This window comes from Bombina bombina, chromosome 4, assembly GCF_027579735.1.
Source record: "Bombina bombina isolate aBomBom1 chromosome 4, aBomBom1.pri, whole genome shotgun sequence".
Classification (NCBI taxonomy): domain Eukaryota; kingdom Metazoa; phylum Chordata; class Amphibia; order Anura; family Bombinatoridae; genus Bombina; species Bombina bombina.
The window spans coordinates 54,638,027-54,657,481 of record NC_069502.1 but is presented as its reverse complement, the minus strand read 5'-3'; the positions used below and the strand labels follow the sequence as shown (position 1 = coordinate 54,657,481).

Sequence of the window (19,455 nt, the reverse complement as noted above, 5' to 3'; positions counted from 1 at the left end):
GGCATTTTCATGCTCAACTGGGCCCTTGCTTCCTTTATAGTGTTACCATTGTATCCTCTGCTGTAAAACCGTGATTCCATTTCTTTCAGTTGTACCTCACGGTTTTCCTCTGATGTGTTATTGCGGATGACTCTCAGCAGCTGTGCCTTAGGGATGGCTTTTATGAGTGATCTTGGATGGTAACTAGAAGCATGCAGCAGTGTGTTTCTGTCGGTAGACTTTTTAAATAATGTGGTACCCAATCTGTTGTTTATCTTATAAATTCTTAGATCCAGGAAATCCACTTCATTGTAGCTGGACACTTCCTTCAATTGAACCTGTCCCCCTATTGTGTTCAGGGATTTGACCCACTCGCCAAAGGACTCAATCGTGCCTCTCCAGACCACAACGATATCATCAATGTAGCGCTTGTAAAAGCGTACTTGTTGATTGTCATATACCTTGAACACCTTTTCCTCCATATGTTCCATGAATAAGTTTGCAAAAGCAGGTGCCATATTCGAGCCCATGGCCGTTCCCATGAGCTGAAGATAAAATCTCCTTTCGAATTTAAAGTAGTTCAGCTTAAGACATAGAGATAGAAGTTCAATAATAAAGCTGGTAGGGGAACCCACATATGGGCATCTTTCAAGGCAGTTGGTAATTATCTCCATCCCCATTTCGTGCGGTATAATAGTATAGAGGCTTGTGACGTCAAGACTGGCAAGCACGTCTCCTGGTTCTATGTCAGATATGTCAGTGAGATATGCAATGAGTGTGGTGGAGTCTCTTAGGTATGAGCGCATGTTTACAACCAGTGGTTGTAGCATAGAGTCAACATATTTAGCCAGGGGTTGTAGGAGTGACCCCCGTGCTGAGACAATGGGGCGTCCAGGTGGATGTACCAATTGTTTGTGTATCTTGGGGAGTGTATAGAGAATTGGCCTGACTGGGTTGTTAGTGGTTAGCCATTCCTTGGTGGTAGGGTCTATCCAGTTCATTTGTGCTGCATGTTCAATAACTGAGTCAATCCGTGCTTTATAGGTAATCGTGGGGTCACAAGGTAAGGCTTTGTAGGTTGAGACATCCGCCAGTTGTTTATCTATTTCAGTCTTATAATCTTGATAATCCTGCAGAACAACCGCACCACCCTTGTCCGCTGGGCGTATGACAATGGTAGAGTCATTTCTAAGGGATTGAACAGCTTCCCAGTCAGTTGTTGTCATATTATTTCTAGTTAGGCCTTGCTCCCTCTGTCCCAATCTTTGTTGGATAAGGCGAGTATAGGTTCTAATACTTGGATTTGTCGTGGGTGGTTCAAATGTACTTGGTTTCTTAAAGGGGTGTCTGTTTTCTTCCAATCCCTTTCCCTGGAAAAAGTCACCCAATTTCAGCTGCCTCTGGAAACGCATACTGTCAATATAAGTAGTGAAGTCATCAGCCTTAGTTGTGGGTACAAAGGAGAGGCCCTTCATAAGTACCGCCTTTCGTTGTCATTCAGGACATGCTGGCTAAGATTGACCGTTACATCCTCCTCCTCCTGCGGGGTAGTGGGGGTCTTCTTCCAAAATCCGCCCCTGCGTGTATGCGGTCTTCGCCCCTTCCCCTGGAGCGGGTGGTAATGCCTAAAAAAGGCTGAGTGCTGTGCTGGTTCTCATTCTCCTGTGGCCGGTCACCCGAGTAATCCGTGTCAGAGCCAGAACTTGAATCCACCGTGTTCAGTTGTCGGTGTGCATATGTTCTAAACCTTCTTTGTCTTCTTGGCTGGTACTGGGCTCTTTCAACCGGTCCAAGTGTCCATCGGTAAACCTTTTTATCCTTATAATCCTCCATAACATAACCAAGTTTTTTGTTTTTGAAGGCAATTAAGGCATTGTTGTATTCCCGTAGTTGTGTGTTAATCTTGTCCATCCAGTTCTCTGATTTGTCCTGCATCAGGATCTGGCCTTTAACTTCCTCCGAAATGGAGGATCTAAGAATTTATAAGATAAACAACAGATTGGGTACCACCTAATTTAAAAAGTCTACCGACAGAAACACACTGCTACATGCTTCTAGTTACCATCCAAGATCACTCATAAAAGCTATCCCTAAGGCACAGCTGCTGAGAGTCATCCGCAATAACACATCAGAGGAAAACCGTGAGGTACAACTGAAAGAAATGGAATCACGGTTTTACAGCAGAGGATACAATGGTAACACTATAAAGGAAGCAAGGGCCCAGTTGAGCATGAAAATGCCAAAAAGAGACCAACAGAAGAGGATGAATTTTGTCACTGCATACACCCCTAGCACGAGAACACTAGGAGTTACTTTAAAAGAGAAATGGGATATTGTCCAGACTGATCCATCATTACCATACCACGACTATGGACCACCCAGAATTGGATATAAGAGGGGAAGAAACCTAAAAGACATCTTAATGAACACTGATCCAACTGATAGCTACAGCAAGGTCAAGACAAACACCAAAAGGGGCTCCTACAAGTGCCCGAGTTGTGTAACGTGTAACGCCATGCTGCAATGCAAGCAATTCAAACATCCACACAATAACACAAGCTACAAGATCAAGCATTTCCTTACGTGTACCACAAAATTTGTGGTGTATATGCTGAATTGCAACTGTGGCCTATTCTATATAGGTAAGACGTCAGATGACATTAAGAAAAGGATGGCTAATCACAGGAGTGCCATCCGGACGGCAATTGAGAAAGGCAAGAGTGACCAACCGGTGGCCAGACATTTTATGGAGAAGGGTCACTCTGTGGCGGACCTGAGATTTAAACTCATCGATCATGTACCCCCAATGCCTAGGGGAGGTGACAGGGACACCCGTCTCTTACAGAAGGAGGCCGAGTGGATTTTCAAACTGGACACTATACACCCCAGAGGTTTGAACATGGGGATAGACTGGCATTGTTTTTTATGAACTAAGCTGTGTACGCTTCTAATGTATCTGGTTGTATCTTTCTAAAGGGATTAATTTAGTTTGTACAGTAGCTGATACTATGTTTGCATTCTTTTATCCACAGTGGGTTCATGAAGTCTGGTTGCTGATTGGCTGTAGGCTCTGCCCATATTTATCCTCCAGGAGGGGTGCCCAATGGGTGTACCCTTATTTAGGTTGTTTCTGTTATGTATATTAGTGGATGTTACTTTTGATGCACACCGCAGTGTTGACACATCACTGAGTGCTGGTGCTACTAACCTTGCACTACGGAACCCTGTTAGCACTAGTATTTTCTGTATCTAGGGGGATGGGACCTGCCTGTACTATGTATTTATTCACATTAGTTTAGGGGTCTCTTTTCCTTTATAGCGATCCGTATATTTCTGGGCCACCGGGCTCTAGCAAACCTGTAATCACAGCATCAGCCTGAAACATACTGTGACCGACATATCTTTTGACTTTGGACCCCTGCCCCCCTATCTCATAGCAAAACTGTCACTCACACAGGGATAGGGGCTTGTCCCAGACGGCCTATCAGGGACCTTGCCTTACACAGTAATAATTGACTGGGCATGGCTTACACGCATGCGCACACTTATAGACATCCTTTTTGTGACCCTGTAAAATTGCCTATGCACGGACAATAGGTGTCTTGACCGCAAGACCGGTGCTGACAGGTTAGAAATGACAGACGCATATACCCTTCTCATCGTGTTTGTCAGACTGAACTAGCTGGGTTACTAGACCTAAGTGGGTGACTCCTGATATCTGGGTATTAGGGGTGTTGTACTATCTTCTACTGCATATCCTGCTGCATTTATTACGTTCATGACCCGGACCCTTCCTTCCCTTAGTAGTACCTTGGGGCCCTCTTACCATGCCATTTTATTAACTCTGTTTGTCCGGTGTGGGGGCTTGTCCTTTCTATCCTATTGGGTACCTAGCTGGAGCATTGGGGGCTGGACTGTGCCGGGTTTCCACGCATGCGCATATCCCTTGTTGTTCCGCTAGTAGCTGTGCTAGATTCAGCGCGAGGTTGGTCCGATGCTGAACAGGGTGATTACATAGGTCGTGCTACACTTTGTGCATGTAATACGGTCACATCGTTTGAGGTATCTGTATAACGAGTTTGCTGCTATTTGCTTCTATAGCATTTATGGTACACATGACCCTTGACTATGTAGTACGGGTATTATGAGTTAGGCATTTACTATAAGTGCATTACGTGAATTGCATTTCAATATGTTGAGGTGCCGTGGTTTAACTAAACGTTTTTTCAACCCCTTTTTTCTACACATTCTTGTGTTCCTGTACTTAGCTAATAATATTGTGATATGTCTCTTTAAAAGGACACACTGCCACTGGGGTATTAGAAGTACTAATATACAGCAGGTGTATTATGTGGTAGGATGATGTGTTGATTTGCTAATTGACCTGATGCTAATTAACCATAATGATCTGGTTTCTTTGATGTCATTGTTGCATTGGTAAATGTATTTACTTTGAACTGGTTGCTTGGTTGCTATGGCAACCATTTTTGGCGTTTTTTTGCACTAGGGGCAGGGGTTTGTGTATGCTTAAATGTTTGTCTCACTTGTATGTTGTTGGTCTGATGAAGGGGAGCATTCCCCGAAACGTTACTGAATAAACTACTTGTTTTTTACTTAAGTCCAGAGAGTGCTGTTTCCTGTTTTGCTATATATATATATATATATATGTGTGTGTGTATGTATATATATATATATATATATATATATGTGTGTATGTGTATATATATATATATATACATATATATATATATATACATATAAAGTGTGTGTATATATATATATATATATATATATATATATATATATAATGTGTGTGTGTGTGTACATTTGTAATTATGTTTTACTGTATATATACTGTACATATTTAACATTCCAATGTTCTTCACATACAGGATAATGTAATTATTAAGTATATATGACTATATATATCTGTATATACCTATACCTGTAAATCTATTCCTATAGATATGTAGGTATAAATATCTTTTTTAGATTAACCCACATTTTTTTTCTCTATTTGAAGAAATTAGGAATGTAAAATATGCGTAACATGATTCACGATTTGCGCTTTAGGTCATGTGGGTTAGCGCACATAAAGAATTGCTAACCTCAATGGGCAATAAAAAAATTATGAAAAATTATTACACATACTGTAAACAATATAGATATGATCTATATGTTATTTAGAATCTTTTACTTTTAACTTGTAGTATGCGCACAACCCGACAAGTGAAAAAAAAACGTTACTTCTAGCAAAGGTTACGCTTGACGATAATTCTAAATAGTCACTTGTAATCCAGCATTTATGTGACAATCTTAATGTGCCTTGGTATTTTTCTCTCCTACGGAAATAATCTAAATGTCTTAAATGAGCTTTTAGTTATTTAGTGGACTTTTTTTTTCCTTATAAATGTCTCAGAAAAACTCACAGCCCTGAAAAGGCCAGCTTAATTTTCAAGTAAGTTTTATAAAAATGTGAACATGTTCCTGGGCTGAAAAATAATAATGTTTTTTTTTTTTTTTTCTACATTGTAGAACATATTTGCTAATATATATAGTACATACAGGCGTACCTCAGAGATAATGCAGGTTCAGTTACAGATTAGTGATGACTCGAATTGTTCGCCGGCGAAAAGTTCACGGCAAACATAGCTTGTTCGCATTCGCGACGGCGGGCGAACACATGCAATGTTCGATCTGCCCCCTATTCATCATCATTGAGTAAATTTTGGCCCTGTATCTCATAGTCTGCAGACACATTCCAGCCAATCAGCAGCAGACCCTCCCTCCCAGACCCTCCCAGCTCCTGGACAGCAACCATTTTAGATTCATTCAGAAGCTGCTTTCTTAGTGAGAGGAGGGACAGTGTAGCTGCTGCTGATTTAATAGGGAAATTGATAGCTAGGCTAGTGTATTCAGTGTCCACTACAGTCCTGAAGGACTCATCTGATCTCTGCTGTAAGGACAGCACCCCAAAAAGCCCATTTTAGGGCTAGAATATCAGTCTGTTTTTTTTTGTTTGTTTTTTCCAGCGTGTGTGTCAGGCTCACAGCGTATACTGTGCCCACTTGCCCAGTGCCACCACTCATATCTGTTGTAACAGTAGTGTAAATTAAAAAAAAAAACTTTTTTGACTGTGAAACATCAGTCTGCTAGTGTAATCTAATTGCAGTTGCCTGCCTGCCAGCGTGTGTGCCAGGCTCACAGCGTATACTGTGACCACTTGCCCAGTGCCACCACTCATATCTGCTGTAACAGTAGTGTAAATAAAAAAAAAAAAAACTTTTTTGACTGTGAAACATCAGTCTGCTTGTGTAATCTAATTGCAGTTGTCTGCCTGCCAGCGTGTGCCAGGCCCACTTGCCCAGTGCCACCACTCATATCTGGTGTAACAGTAGTGTAAATTAAAAAAAAAATCTTTTTTGAATGTGAAACATCAGTCTGCTTGTGTAATCTAATTGCAGTTGCCTGCCTGCCAGCGTGTGTGCCAGGCCCACTTGCCCAGTGCCACCACTCATATCTGGTGTAACAGTAGTGTAAATTAAAAAAAAAACAAAAAACTTTTTTGACTGTGAAACATCAGTCTGCTAGTGTAATCTAATTGCAGTTGCCTGCCTGCCAACGTGTGTGCCAGGCCCACTTGCCCAGTGCCACCACTCATATCTGGTGTAACAGTAGTGTAAATTAAAAAAACAAACTTTTTTGACTGTGAAACATCAGTCTGCTAGTGTAATCTAATTGCAGTTGCCTGCCTGCCAGAATGTATGCCAGGCCCACTTGCCCAGTGCCACCACTCATATCGGGTGTAACAGTAGAGTAAATTTAAAAAAAACAAAAACTTTTTTGACTGTGAAACATCAGTCTGCTTGTGTAATCTAATTGCAGTTGCCTGCCTGCCAGCGTGTATGCCAGGCTCACAGCGTATACTGTGACCACTTGCCCAGTGCCACCACTCATATCTGTTGTAACAGTAGTGTAAATTTAAAAAAAATTTTTTTTTGACTGAAACAACAGTCTGCTAGTGTAATCTAATTGCAGTTGCCTGCCTGCCAGCGTGTGTGCCAGGCTCACAGTGTATACTGTGCCCACTTGCCAAGTGCCACCACTCATATCTGGTGTAACAGTAGTGTAAATTTAAAAAAAAAAAAAACTTTTTTGTCTGTGAAACATCAGTCTGCTTGTGTAATCTAATTTCAGTTGCCTGCCTGCCAGCGTGTGTGCCAGGCTCACTGCATATACTGTGCCCACTTGCCCAGTGCCACCACTCATATCTTGTTTAATAGTAGTGTAAGTGTAAATTTTAAAAAAATTAAACTTTTTGGACTGTGAAACATCAGTCTGCTTTTTTGTGTCAGGCTCACAGCGTATACTGTGCCCACTTGCCCAGTGGCACCACTCATATCTTGTTTAATAGTATTGTAAGTGTACATTTAAAAAAAAAATGACAGGCAGAGGCAGGCCACCCCGCAGGTGCCGTCGTGGTCATGGTGCTGTGATTCCCTTTGGCCCTAGAATAATGCCCAGTGTTCAGAGGCCACGTACCGTGAACTCGAAAAGTTCTGAGGACATAGTTGACTTTTTAACACAGGACACCCAATCTTCTATAGCTTCCGCTGCAAACCTTGACGCACCATCCTCCTCCAGCTTATCTACGGGCACCTCTTAAGTTACCACTCGCCAGCCTGCAGCCACCACCAACACTAGCACCACAGCTGCTTCACTTGATCTGTCAGAGGAGTTATTTACACATCATTTGGAAGAAATGAGTGATGCGCAACCATCATTGACAAAGGATGTAGATAACAGTGATATGTCTCAGTCAGGCAGCATTACAAACATGAATGTACGGTGTGATGATGATGATGTTGTACCCGCTGCTGCTTCCTTTGTTGATTTGTCAGATACAAGTGAAGCGTTTGATGATGACGATGTGTCCGTGGATGTCCCGTGGGTGCCCGCTAGAAGAGAAGAAGAACAGGGGGAAAGTTCAGATGGGGAGACAGAGAGGAGGAGGAGACGAGTTGGCAGCAGGGGGAGGTCGTCGCAAGGAGCTAGTGGCACAGTCAAACAGCATGCATAGGCACCCAGGGTCAGCCAGACAGCACGCCAATCAACGCATGCTGTTGCCACCACCAGAATGCCGTCATCGCAAAGCTCAGCAGTGTGGATTTTTTTTGTGTGTGTCTGCCTCTGACAACAGTGATGCTATTTGCAACCTGTGCCAAAAGATACTGAGTCGTGGGAAGTGCAACACCCACCTAGGTACAACTGCTTTGTGAAGGCACATGATCGCACATCACAAACGCCTATGGGATCAACACATGAGTACAAGCAGCACACAAACTCAAAGCCACCATCCTCCTCCTGGTCCAGCATCTTCAGCCACGTCAACCACTGCTGTCCTCCTTGCCCCCTCTAAACCATCCGCCACTCCGTCTCTCTTCCGGAACATTTCCTGATCATCTGCCCACAGTCAGGTGTCTGTCAAGGACATGTTTGAGCGTAAGAAGCCAATGTCACAAAGTCACCCCCTTGCCCGGCGTCTGACAGCTGGCTTGTCTGAACTCTTAGCCCGCCAGCTTTTACCATACAAGCTGAGGCGTTCAAAAAATTTGTAGCTATTGGGACACCGCAGTGGAAGGTACCCGCCGAAATTTCTTTTCACAAAAGGCAATCCCCAACCTGTACTCAATTGTGCGAAAGGAAGTAATGGCATTTTTGGCACACAGTGTTGGGGCAAGGGTCCATCTGACCACTGATAGCTGGTCTGCAAAGCATGGTCAGGGCAAGTATATCACCTACACTGTGCATTGGGTAAACCTGCTGACGGCTGACAACCATGGAATGCGTGGCTCTGCAGAGTTGGTGACACCGCCACGACTTGCAGGCAGGCCTGCTGCCACCTCCTCTACTCCTCCTACTCCATCCTCTTCCATAACCTCCTCGGCTGAGTAATCTTCTGCTGCTGCGTCTTGTTCCATATCAACGGCACCCCCCCCAGCTCCCCAGGTACTATTCCACATCCCGGATACGGCAGTGTCACGCCGTATTGGGGTTGACTTGCCTGAAAGCAGAGAGTCATACCGGACCAGCACTCCTGTCCGCCCTGAATGCACAGGTGGATCAGTAGCTGACTCCGCACCAACTGGTGATCGGCAAAGTGGTTTCTGACAACGGAAGTAATTTGGTGGCGGCATTGAAATTGGGCAAGTTGACACATGTGCCATGCATGGCACATGTGTGTAATCTGATCGTACAATGCTTTGTGCATAAGTACCCAGGCTTACAAGACGTCCTGAAGCAGGCCAGGAAGGTGTGTGGCCATTTCAGGAGTTCCTACATGGCCATGGCGCAGTTTTCTGATATCCAGCGGCGAAACAACATGCCAGTGAGGCGCTTGATTTGCGACAGCCCGACACGTTGGAATTCAACACTCCTAATTTTCGACCACCTGCTCCAACAAGAAAAAGCCGTTAACGAGTATTTGTATGACCGGGGTGCTAGGACAGCCTCTCGGGAGCTGGGAAATTTTTTGCCACGTTACTGGACGCTCATGCGCAATGCCTGTAGGCTCATGCGTCCTTTTGAGGAGGTGACAAACCTAGTCAGTCGCACCGAAGGCACCATCAGCGACATCATACCATTTGTTTTCTTCCTGGAGCATGCCCTGCAAAGAGTGCTGGATCAGGCCTTAGATGAGCGTGAAGAGGAAGAGTTGTGGTCACCATTACCACTAGAAACAGCCTTATCAGCATCACTTGCTGGACCAGCGGCAACACTGGAAGAGGATTGTGAGGAAGAGGAGTCAGAGGAGGAATGTGGCTTTGAGGAGGAGGAGGAAGACCAACCACAACAGACATCCCAGGGTGCTCGTTGTCACCTATCTGGTACCCGTGGTGTTGTACGTGGCTGGGGGGAAGAAGATACCTTCAGTGAGATCACTGAGGACGAGGAACGGGACATGAGTAGCTCGGCATCCAACCTTGTGCAAATGGGGTCTTTCATGCTGTTGTGCCTGTTGAGGGACCCTAGTATAAAAAAGCTGAAGGAGAACGACCTGTACTGTGTGTCCATGCTACTAGAACCCCGGTATAAGCATAAAGTGCCTGAAATGTTACCGAATTACCGCAAGTCAGAAAGGATGCAGCGGTTCCAAAATAAATTAAAAAGTATGCTTTACACAGCGTATAAGGGTGATGTCACAGCACAATGGGAATCTAACAGGGGAAGAGGTGAAAGTAATCCTCCGACTCCCACGACCACGCTGGCAAGGACAGGACGCTTTACAGATGTGTTATTGATGGAAGACATGCAGAGCTTTTTAAGTCCTATGCATCGCCACAGCCCTTCGGGGGCCACCCTTAACTGCAGATCTCAACACTCTGAGGAGCGATGAACCCCTTGACTACTGGGTGTGCAGGCTTGACCTGTGGCCTGAGCTATCCCAATTTGCGATAGACCTTCTGGCCTGCCCCGCTTCAAGTGTCCTGTCAGAAAGGACCTTCAGTGCAGCAGGAGGTATTGTCACTGAGAAGAGAAGTCGCCTAGGTCAAAAAAGTCTAGATTACCTCACCTTTATTAAGATGAATGAGGGATGGATCCTGAAGGGACTGACATTGGGCGATACATTCGACTAAAAAAGGCCTGATGAGATGAGCTGCCTTGGGGTAAAAATTGTCCACACGCTGCTGTATTTTATCTTCGAATGCCAGATGACTTGCGTGACTTATCCGCCACCAACTAGGGTTCAAGCCGCAATGTTTTAGGGCACTTTCTGCCTGGGAAACAAACATCAATTTTTCTGGCCGCTGCAACAATACCTAATTTTTTCGGCATGTGTACATGCCAAATTTTTCTGGCCTCTGGTGCTGCACTGTGGCTTCAAAAACCACACCACTCATATATGTGGCAAAGTAGATTGCACGTGCAGTGCCCCAATTTTTAAGTAGGAGGACCGACCAAGCATCTTTTTCCATCTCCCGGTTCCTAAAATCCATGCCATATACACGTCCCCTGGCGCCGCAACTGCCTCTGGGAACCTTACCATGGGTCCCAGTCCGCACATCTTGTAATTCTCTGTCTGGGATATTATATATCTATCAAATCTATCTATTTATCTATCAAATCTATCTATCTATCTATCTATCTATCTATCTATCTATCTATCTATCTATCTATCTATCAAATGTATATTGCATCTATTGATCTATCTAATCTATGTATCTATCAAATCTATCTATCTCGTGGTTGTGCAAATGGACTGTTTGCGGTTGTTTGCGGTGCGTTAAACGGGGAGTTTGGTCTGTCACTGTGAAGCGGGTGTAACCCTTACACTACCTGATCAATACAACATCATACCTAATGTTTTAAAGCACGTTATGCCAAACAATTTAGGAATGTTAGGTGATTTATGCCCTTTATGGATTAAAACCAGACTCTGCATCAACTATGTAATTTTCCATGGGAGTTTTGCCATGGATCCTCCTCCGGCATGCCACAGTCCAGGTGTTAGTCACCTTGAAACAGCTTTTCCATCACTATTGTGGCCAGAAAGAGTCCCTGTGGGTTTTAAAATTCGCCTGCTTATTGAAGTCAATGGCGGTTCGCCTGGTTCGCCCGTTCGCGAACAGTTGCGGACGTTCGCGTTCGCCATTCAAGAGCGGAAAATTTTCAGTTTGCCACATCACTATTACAGACCACTGCAATAAAGCCAATATAGCAATAAACTGAGTCACACTAATGTAATATAGTTATATTTATACTATACTGTAGTCTATTAAGTGTACAATAGCATTATGTCTAAAAAAACAATTTCATACCTTAATTAAAAAAATACTTTATTGCTAACCATTATCTGAGACTTCAGTGAGTCATAATCTTTTGCTTGTGTTGTGTATGTTTTTTGGTTTTTTTTTAAACAGCAATTTACATTTTTCAATTCAGTTGCTGGTCATACGTTGGAATGAACCGAGGAGTTCAGACCGTATCTCTGTTGAAGGATTACTGTTTAAATCATGGAACTGTCCAGCACGAGTTGAACCATGCTTTGGGATTTCTTCACGAGCAGTGCAGAAGTGACAGAGATAACTATGTCACCGTCATGACACAATATATAATACCAGGTAAGGCACATGTCCTGATATGATATTAGATTAAATGCATTGAGTGTGGCAAACTACTTTCAGACTTTTATTTAGGATTAAATAACATTTTAAAAGTTCATAAGATTCTCACTTTCTTCCTCCATAATCTGAAAAAAAAATCACAATGAAGAGGGCGCCACTTAGTGCAATACTGCGATGATAAATATATAACTAAAATCCTTAATCAAAATGATACCCACAAGGGTGGCACCACCAGGTGTGCTAAGTGACACAAGCTGGGGACTCACAGTGGCCCAGCAACACTGATCCGATACACAGATAGCAGGGTACAGGAACTCCAGGTGATAGGAATAGCAAATCAGGCCCAGGCTTCCATATACTGTAACATAAATTTATTAAAAATAGTATAAAAACAATGGGTATTATGTTCACCCAAAGTAGATAAAAACAATTGTGATAACAGATTGCAACGCGTTTCTCAGCTAGTCTAGCTGTTTCCTCAGGCATCTGTAAACATTATGGAAGCTCTGGAATTTGTACCCAGTCTAGAAATTATAGGCTCCTCCCTACACCTGATTATTCAGGTGTGACCAATTAACAAACTACCTCTGTCACAAATACGATCGATTATTAATGAGAGTAAAACAAGCACAATTGTAAAATCATCATACCTACTACCGAAAACATAAGTGCATAATTGATATGCTGGTGAAAAGCAATATATGCTACATATTTATTTATGTATTGCAATAAATAGAGAAGTATCAACTTGCACAAAGAGAGGGGAAATAATAAGTAATATGTACAAGCATTTATAATTTAGATCAAGGTATCCTTGGCCCTGAACCACGCAGGGCTAATGTTAAGCAATATGTAATCATTAGTAAGATCTATCACGTTACATGTTAATAGAAGGACGTTATTTGTTTTTGGTTATGGTATGATATTTTGGGCACTCATTTTTGGTAAATGATCTTTTGATATTGCCTTGATGTAATAATATGTATGTGTATTTATATATAGGTTATGGTTAGACATTTGTGACTGAGGTAGTTTGTTAATTGGTCACACCTGAATAATCAAGTGTAGGGAGGAGCCTATGATTTCTAGACTGGGTACAAATTCCAGAGCTTCCATAATGTTTACAGATGCCCGAGGAAACAGCTAGACTAGCTGAGAAACGCGTTGCAATCTGTTATCACAATTGTTTTTATCTACTTTGGGTGAACATAATATCCATTGTATTTATACTATTTTTAATAAATTTATGTCACACTATATGGAAGCCTGAGCCAAATTTGTTATTCCTATCACCTGGAATTCCTGTACCCTGCTATCCGTGTATCGGATCAGTGTTGCTGGGACACTGTGAGTCCCCAGCTTGTGTCACATAGCACACCTGGTGCTGCCATCCTTGTGAGTATCATTTTGATTCAGGATTTGATTTATATATTTATAATCGCAGTACTGCACTAGGAGGTGCCCTCTTCTTTGTGATTTTTTTTCCACAGATTCTGGATTGCTGTTTGTTTTATGAGAGGAGCTGCCTGTAATTTCCAAGCCTTGACTGTCCGGCATCATTATCACAGATGAACGATTATTTGGGACTCCCTGAAATATCTGGACTTGTGTCCTTTTTTTTCTTATAAAGATTCAGATAAGTTATAAGTATATTAATATTATTTTTATTGTTATAATATTTTCTTTGCTCATACTATAATATATAATATAAACATAGAGTAATTACCCATATATAACTGTCTTATATGATATCAATATAGCGTTATTGTCCAATACAACTTGTTCGATTTGAAGTACATATTACTCCTCATTAGTTTCTGTTATAGCGCCCCCTAGATCTGGACATTTAGGTGTCTCAGCAGTTTCTTTTTTTCACTTTCTTCCTCACGTGCTTAAGAAGCTTTTACATTGCTATTTACAAAAAGACCAGCAACATATAATAAATAACAATGGCCCAGATTACGAGTTTTGTGTTAGAGGCTCACTTACATGCAGCGCTGGTATTACGAGTTTTCAGAAACCCAACGTTAAAAGACAAGAAGTGAGCATTGAGCAAAATTTTGCTCATTACAGCACTCCAATACCAGCGCTGCTTAAGTCAGCGGTGAGCTGGTGTAACGTGCTCGTGCACGATTTCCCCATAGGAATCACTGAGGAGAGCCAGCTGAAAAAAAAGTCTAAAACCTGCAAAAAAGCAGCGTAAAACTCCCTAACGCAGCCCCATTGATTCCTATGGGGAAATAAAATGTATGTTTACACCTAACACTCTAACATGAACCCCGAGTCTAAACACCCCTAATCTTACACTTATTAACCCCTAATCTGCCACCCCTGACATCGCCCACACCTACATTATAATTATTAACCCCTAATCTGCCGCTCCAGACACCGCCGCCACTTACATTATACTTACGAACCCCTAAACTGCTGCCCCCAACATCGCTGACACCTACATTATATTTATTAACCCCTAATCTGCCACCCCCAATGTCGCCGCCACCTACCTACACTTATTAACCCCTAATATGATGCCCCCAACGTTGCTGTCACTATAATAAACATATTAACCCCTAAACCGCCGCACTCCCGCCTCGTAAACATTAGTTAAAACAAAATTTATGCTTACCTGATAAATTTCTTTCTCTTGTGGTGTATCCAGTCCACGGGTTCATCCATTACTTGTGGGATATTCTCCTTCCCAACAGGAAGTTGCAAGAGGACACCCACAGCAGAGCTGTTTATATAGCTCCTCCCCTAACTGCCACTCCCAGTCATTCGACCGAAGACAAGCAAAAAAAAGGAGAAACTATAAGATGCAGTGGTGACTGTAGTTTAAAAATAAAAAACACCTGCCTTAAAGTGACAGGGCGGGCCGTGGACTGGATACACCACAAGAGAAAGAAATTTATCAGGTAAGCATAAATTTTGTTTTCTCTTGTAAAGTGTATCCAGTCCACAGGTTCATCCATTACTTGTGGGATACCAATACCAAAGCTTTAGAACACTGATGAAGGGAGGGACAAGGCAGGAACTTAAACGGAAGGCACCACTGCCTGCAAGACCTTTCTCCCAAAAATAGCCTCAGAGGAAGCAAAAGTATAAAATTTGTAGAATTTAGAAAAAGTATGAAGCAAAGACCAAGTCTCCGCCTTACAAATCTGTTCAACAGAGGCCTCATTTTTAAAAGTCCATGTGGAAGCTACCGCTCTAGTGGAATGAGCTGTAATTCTTTGAGGAGGCTGCTGGCCAGCAGTCTCATAAGCTAAACGGATTATGCTTCTCAGCCAAAAAGAAAGAGAAGATGCCGAAGCCTTTTGGCCTCTCCTCTGTCCAGAGTAGACAACAAACAATGCAGATGTTTGACGAAAATCCTTAGTAGCTTATAAATAAACTTTAAAGCACGAACCACGTCAAGATTGTGTAATAGACGTTCCTTCTTTGAAGAAGGATTAGGACACAGTGACGGAACAACAATCTCCTGATTGATATTCTTATTAGATACCACCTTAGGAAGAAACCCAGGTTTGGTACGCAAAACTACCTTATCTGCATGGAAGATCAGATAAGGGGAATCACACTGTAAGGCAGATAACTCTGAAACTCTTCAAGCCGAAGAGATAGCCACCAAAAACAGAACTTTCCAAGATAAAAGCTTGATATCTATGGAATGCAGAGGTTCAAACGGAACCCCTTGAAGAACTTTAAGAACTAAATTTAAACTCCATGGTGGAGCAACAGGTTTAAACACAGGCTTGATTCTAACTAAAGCCTGACAAAACGCCTGAACATCTGGAACATCTGCCAGACGCTTGTGTAGAAGAATAGACAGAGCAGAAATCTGTCCCTTTAAGGAACTAGCTGACAATCCCTTCTCCAATCCTTCTTGGAGAAAGGATAATATCCTAGGAATCCTGACTTTACTCCATGAGTAACCCTTGGATTCACACCAATGAAGATATTTACACCATATCTTATGATAGATTTTCCTGGTGACAGGCTTCCGAGCCTGAATTAAGGTATCAATGAACGACTCGAAGAAACCATGTTTTGATAAAATCAAGCGTTCAATCTCCAAGCAGTCAGTCGCAGAGAAATTAGATTTGGATGTTTGAAAGGACCATGGAGTAGAAGGTCCTGCCTCAGCAGCAGAGTCCATGGTGGAAGGGATGACATGTCCACCAGATCTGGATACCAAGTCCTGCGTGGCCACGCAGGTGCTATCAAAATCACTGAAGCTCTCTCCTGCTTGATCTTGGCAATCAGAAGAGGTAGGAGAGGAAATGGTGGGAACACATAAGCCAGGCTGAAGGACCAGGGCACTGCTAGAGCATCTATCAGCGCTGCCTGGGGATCCCTTGACCTGGACCCGTAACAAGGAAGCTTGGCGTTCTGATGAGACGCCATCAGATCCAGTTCTGGTTTGCCCCATAATTGAATCAGCTGGGCAAATACCTCCGGATGGAGCTCCCACTCCCCCGGATGAAAAGTCTGCCGACTTAGAAAATCCACCTCCCAGTTCTCTACTCCTGGGATATGGATAGCTGAGAGATGGCAAGAGTGAACCTCTGCCCATAGAATTATCTTTGAAACCTCCAACATTGCCAGGGGGCTTCTTGTTCCCCCCTGATGGTTGATATAGGTTACAGTCGTGATATTGTCCAACTGAAATCTGATGAACCTGACCACAGCTAGTTGAGGCCAAGCCTGAAGAGCATTGAATATCGTTCTCAGTTCCAGAATGTTTATCGGAAGGAGGGCTTCCTCCTGAGTCCATGAACCCTGAGCCTTCAGGGAGTTCCAGAAAGCCCCAGCCCAGAAGGCTGGCATCTGTCGTCACTACCGTCCACTCTGGCCTGCAGAAACTCATTCCCCTGGACAGATGGACCTGAGATAACCACCAGAGAAGAGAATCCCTGGTCTCTTGATCCAGATTTAGCAGAGGGGACAAATCTGTGTAATCCCCATTCCACTGATTGAGCATGCAAAGTTGCAGTGGTCTGAGATGTAGACGGGCAAACGGAACTATGTCCATTGCCGCTACCATTAGGCCGATTACTTCCATACACTGAGCCACTGATGGCCGAGAAATGGAATGAAGAGCGTGGCAGGAAGTTAGAAGCTTTGATAACCTGACCTCTGTCAGAAAAAAAAATCATTTCTACTGAATCTATCAGTGTTCCTAGGAAGGAAACTCTTGTGAGAGGGGAGAGAGAACTCTTTTCTTCATTCACCTTCCACCCGTGAGACCTCAGAAAGGCCAGAACAATGTCCGTATGGGACTTGGCGATTTGAAAAGTCGACGCCTGTATCAGAATGTCGTCTAGGTACGGAGCCACTGCTATGCCCCGTGGCCTTAGAACCACCAGTAGGGACCCTAGAACCTTCATAAAGATTCTTGGTGCCATGGCTAACTTGAAGGGAAGAGCCACAAACTGGTAATGCCTGTCTAAGAATGCAAACCTGAGGAACTGATGATGATCTCTGTGAATCGGAATGTGGAGATAAGCATCCTTTAAGTCCACGGTAGTCATATATTGACAGTCCTGGATCATAGGAAGGATGGTTCGGATAGTCTCCATCTTGAAGGATGGGACCCTGAGAAATTTGTCTAGGATCTTGAGATCCAAGATTGGTCTGAAAGTTCCCTCTTTTTTGGGAACTATAAACAGATTTGAATAGAAGCCCTGCCCCTGTTCCTCCCTTGGAACTGGGTGTATCACTCCCATAACCAGTAGGTCTTGAACACAACGTAAGAATGCCTCTCTCTTTATCTGGTTTACAGATAATTGTGAGAGATGAAATCTCCCCTTTGGAAATGAAGCTTTGAAGTCCAGAAGATATCCCTGGGAAACAATCTCTAATGCCCAGGGGTCCTGGACGTCTCTTGCCCAAGCCTGGGCGAAGAGAGAAAGTCTGCCCCCTACTAGATCCGGTCCCGGATCGGGGGCTACTCCTTCATGCTGTCTTAGAGGCAGCCGCAGGTTTCTTGGCCTGTTTCCCATTGTTCCAAGCCTGGTTAGGACTCCAGACTGGTTTGGACTGGGCAAAATTTCTCTCTTGTTTTACATTTGAGGAAACTGAAGCTGCGCCACTTTTGAAGTTTCGAAAGGAACGAAAATTATTCTGTTTGGTCCTTAACTTATTATACCTATACTGAGGAAGGGCGTGACCTTTTCCTCCAGTAATATCAGAAATGATCTCCTTCAGACCAGGCCCGAATAGGGTCTGTCCCTTGAAGGGGATGTTAAGAAGCTTAGACTTTTAAGTAACGTCTGCTGACCAGGACTTAAGCCATAGCGCCCTACCCGCCAAAATGGCAAAACCTGAATTCTTAGCCGTTAGCTTGGCTAAATGAAAAATGGCATCAGAAATAAAGGAGTTAGCTAACTTAAGAGCTTTAATCCTGTCTAGAATATCGTCTAGCAGGGTCTCTACCTGTAGAGCCTCCTCAAGAGACTCAAACCGAAATGCCGCTGCAGCAGTAACTGGGGCAATGCATGCACGAGGCTGGAGAATAAAACCTTGATGTATAAAAATTTTCTTAAGGAGACTCTCCAATTTTTTATCCATAGGATCTAGGAAAGCACAACTGTCCTCGACGGGGATAGTTGTGCGCTTAGCTAGGGTAGAGACTGCTCCCTCCACCTTAGGAACGGTCTGCCATGAGTCCCGTATGGCGGCATCTATGGGAAACATCTTTTTGAAAGCAGGAGGGGGAGAGAACGGCACACCTGGTCTATCCCATTCCTTAGTAATAATTTCTGAAAACCTCTTAGGGACTGGAAAAACATCAGTGTAAACAGGCACTGCAAAGTATTTGTCCATTTTACACAATTTCTCTGGAACCACAATGGGGTCACAGTCATCCAGAGTCGCTAAAACCTCCCTAAGCAATAAGCGGAGGTGTTCAAGCTTAAATTTAAACGCTGTCATTTCAGAATCAGACTGAAGTAACACCTTCCTGAGTCTGAAATGTCACCCACAGATAGAAGCTCACCTGCCTCGGCTTCTGAGTATTGTGAGGGTGTATCGGACACAGGCATTAAAGCGTCAGAAAGCTCTGTATTAGTTTTAGCCCTAGAGCTGTCTCCCTTTCCTTGTAGCCCTGGCAGTTTGGAGAATACCTCAGCATTCATAACTGCCGCCATGTCCTGTAAGGTAAAAGAATTAGACGCGCTAGATGTACTTGGCGCCACTTGAGCGGGAGTTATAGGTTCTGACACGTGGGGAGAGCTAGATGGTATAATCTCCCTAATTTTCAGTCAGAGAATCCCCTGGAGATAAATCTTTAAGCGCCATAATATGGTCTTTATAGTTTATAGAAATATCAGTACATTTGGTACACATTCTA

General features: G+C 43.3%; 1 protein-coding gene across 1 annotated transcript in view; it reads left to right on the top strand.

Moving 5' to 3' along the window:
• The window catches only part of LOC128656857 (embryonic protein UVS.2-like), a 184,280-nt gene that overhangs the window by 27,243 nt on the left and 137,582 nt on the right, over positions 1-19,455 (top strand). The window contains exon 4 of the mRNA XM_053711023.1: positions 11,923-12,101. Within this exon, the coding sequence (XP_053566998.1) occupies positions 11,923-12,101 (179 nt within the window). The remainder of the gene's footprint in view (positions 1-11,922; positions 12,102-19,455) is intronic.